This window comes from Fragaria vesca, linkage group LG6 (genome assembly GCF_000184155.1).
Source record: "Fragaria vesca subsp. vesca linkage group LG6, FraVesHawaii_1.0, whole genome shotgun sequence".
Lineage (NCBI taxonomy): Eukaryota > Viridiplantae > Streptophyta > Magnoliopsida > Rosales > Rosaceae > Fragaria > Fragaria vesca.
The window spans coordinates 29,404,719-29,406,819 of record NC_020496.1 but is presented as its reverse complement, the minus strand read 5'-3'; the positions used below and the strand labels follow the sequence as shown (position 1 = coordinate 29,406,819).

At 33.4% G+C, this 2,101-nt stretch overlaps 1 protein-coding gene across 1 annotated transcript in view; it reads left to right on the top strand.

Annotated features, from left to right (window-relative positions):
• Window positions 1–1,225: 1,225 nt before the first annotated feature.
• The window catches only part of LOC101314493 (triacylglycerol lipase 2-like), a 2,764-nt gene continuing 1,888 nt past the window's right edge, over window positions 1,226–2,101 (top strand). The window contains exons 1-4 of the mRNA XM_004305923.1: window positions 1,226–1,363; window positions 1,478–1,591; window positions 1,704–1,868; window positions 1,936–2,046. Of these exons, the coding sequence (XP_004305971.1) occupies window positions 1,226–1,363; window positions 1,478–1,591; window positions 1,704–1,868; window positions 1,936–2,046 (528 nt within the window). The remainder of the gene's footprint in view (window positions 1,364–1,477; window positions 1,592–1,703; window positions 1,869–1,935; window positions 2,047–2,101) is intronic.

Here is a 2,101-nt window from a genome sequence, read left to right as displayed (position 1 = left end):
TCGCCTGCATGTCCTAAGTCAAAGTTTATTTTATGTCAAAGTTTCTATTTTACAGCATCTCCAGTAGTATTGTCGAAATTGAAATTTGTCAATTTTTTAGGTAAATTGATGCTCCAGCAGAATGCTAAATTAGATAATTGTTAAATAAAATTGACAAATTTGATACATAACTAAATCTTCTCTCTTCTCTCTTGCCTACGTGTCAGTTTATCATTAGTTAAAACATAATAAATAACAATTATTGATAGAGCAACATTGTTAAATCGATAACTAAATTTTAAAATGGTGTGTCTATTGTCACCTCACAAATCACTTTGCTCATCCCACACGTTGTTGATTTATTGAAATACCAAAATACCCTGATGTAAAATTACAACAAGGGACAATAAGTTGTTACAAATTACAAAATTTTATCTTTTTTATCTTTTTGTTTTGGAATAATACAAATTTCATAACTCTAACATAAATTTATCATATTCAATCGTGAGTCTGAATACACTAGCATTTAAACTAAAATGAGGTAAACTATTTGAATTTTTTTTTCTTTGTTGATGATTCGTCTATCCCTTTACTCATTATTTTTCTGTCGACTTTGTATGTAAGTTCTCATGGACAATAATTATATCGTATTTATGAACAACGAATAAATCAATTCAAGAAACTTAGAAGTATGGAAGGCGTTGCTACTAGAGATATATTTACAGACATTATGCATCTTGATATTGACTGATACCATTGAGTTGTTAAATTTGAGAGTCTTTTCTTGTTCTTTTAACTTGGATTTATACTTTCATGTGAATTTTTGTTCACTTGGTGATTTTACTTACCTTGAGCAAATTTGAATTTGAAAAAAATATATGAAGAGAATATAGGGTGAACAAAATAGAATTGAGAAAATGGTTTTTTAGGTATTGTTAATGGGTGAACAAAGTAGACTTACAATTAAAATTATATGAGTGAGGTGTTAAGAGAATGTGGGGTGAGTAAAGTGGTTTGTAGGGTGGCAATAGACGCACCATTTTAAAATTGTAGTTAAATATAACAATTTTTGAAGTTCACTGCTGGAGATGCTCTAACATACTCATATCCAATACCAATTAAGTGACGGTATTTGTAAATAAATATCGATCTCTATATGCAGTTATGCGTGGTCATTGTTTGCTATAAATAGCACAAACCGGGGAAACTTGTTTCACCGGAGAGAACCAATAAATCTAGCTGGAAAATGGCCAAGTACCCTTCAAAACCTCTGCTTCTGGCTCTACTTTGTGCTTTTGCAGCTGCAAGAATCAACAGTCTTGATCAAAATGGTATTTGCAAATCACTAGAGGAGACAGAAGGCTATACTTGCCAGGATCATCAAGTAATTCAAGAACTGTCACAAAATGCTTTCTTCAATTCTATCTTTACAAGTTCTCGTGAGAAACATTTTTTACTACTTAAGCTTTGTCACAAAGATTTTGATGGAATATTTCAGGTAACAACAGAAGATGGTTACATCCTCGGGTTGCAGAGGATTCCATCTGGAAAGTCAAATAACAATTCGACCGCTCAGAAGCTGCCTGTTTTATTGCAACATGGGCTTACGATGGTTTGTATACCTTAATATATGTTTGAACTATAGGTTTGTGAGTTTGCATTACAACAAGTTTCATTTAAATGTCATACATTTACTGATTGAGAAACGTTGTGTGTGGTAACAGGATGGTGGAGCATGGCTGCTCAATCCGCCAGATCAAGCTTTGGCATTTATCTTGGCTGATAAAGGTTTTGATGTATGGCTTGCTAATGCTCGTGGAACGAAGGCTAGTCGCGGACATAATTCACTAAGTACTTATGATCCAGTAAAACCTTTGCTTTTACAAATGGTAATGAGCAAGTTCTCTATCTGATCTTCATTAACAATGACAACATTATCTTCTATGAAATCTGCAGGCTTACTGGGAATGGACATGGGATCAATTGGCTGTTTATGATCTTCCGGCTTTCTTCAACTATGTGAACAATCAAACTGGACAGAAAGTACACTATGTTGGCCATTCATTGGTAAATATTTATATATATATATATAGCCCTTCTCGGCTGCGGACGTCCGCACCAA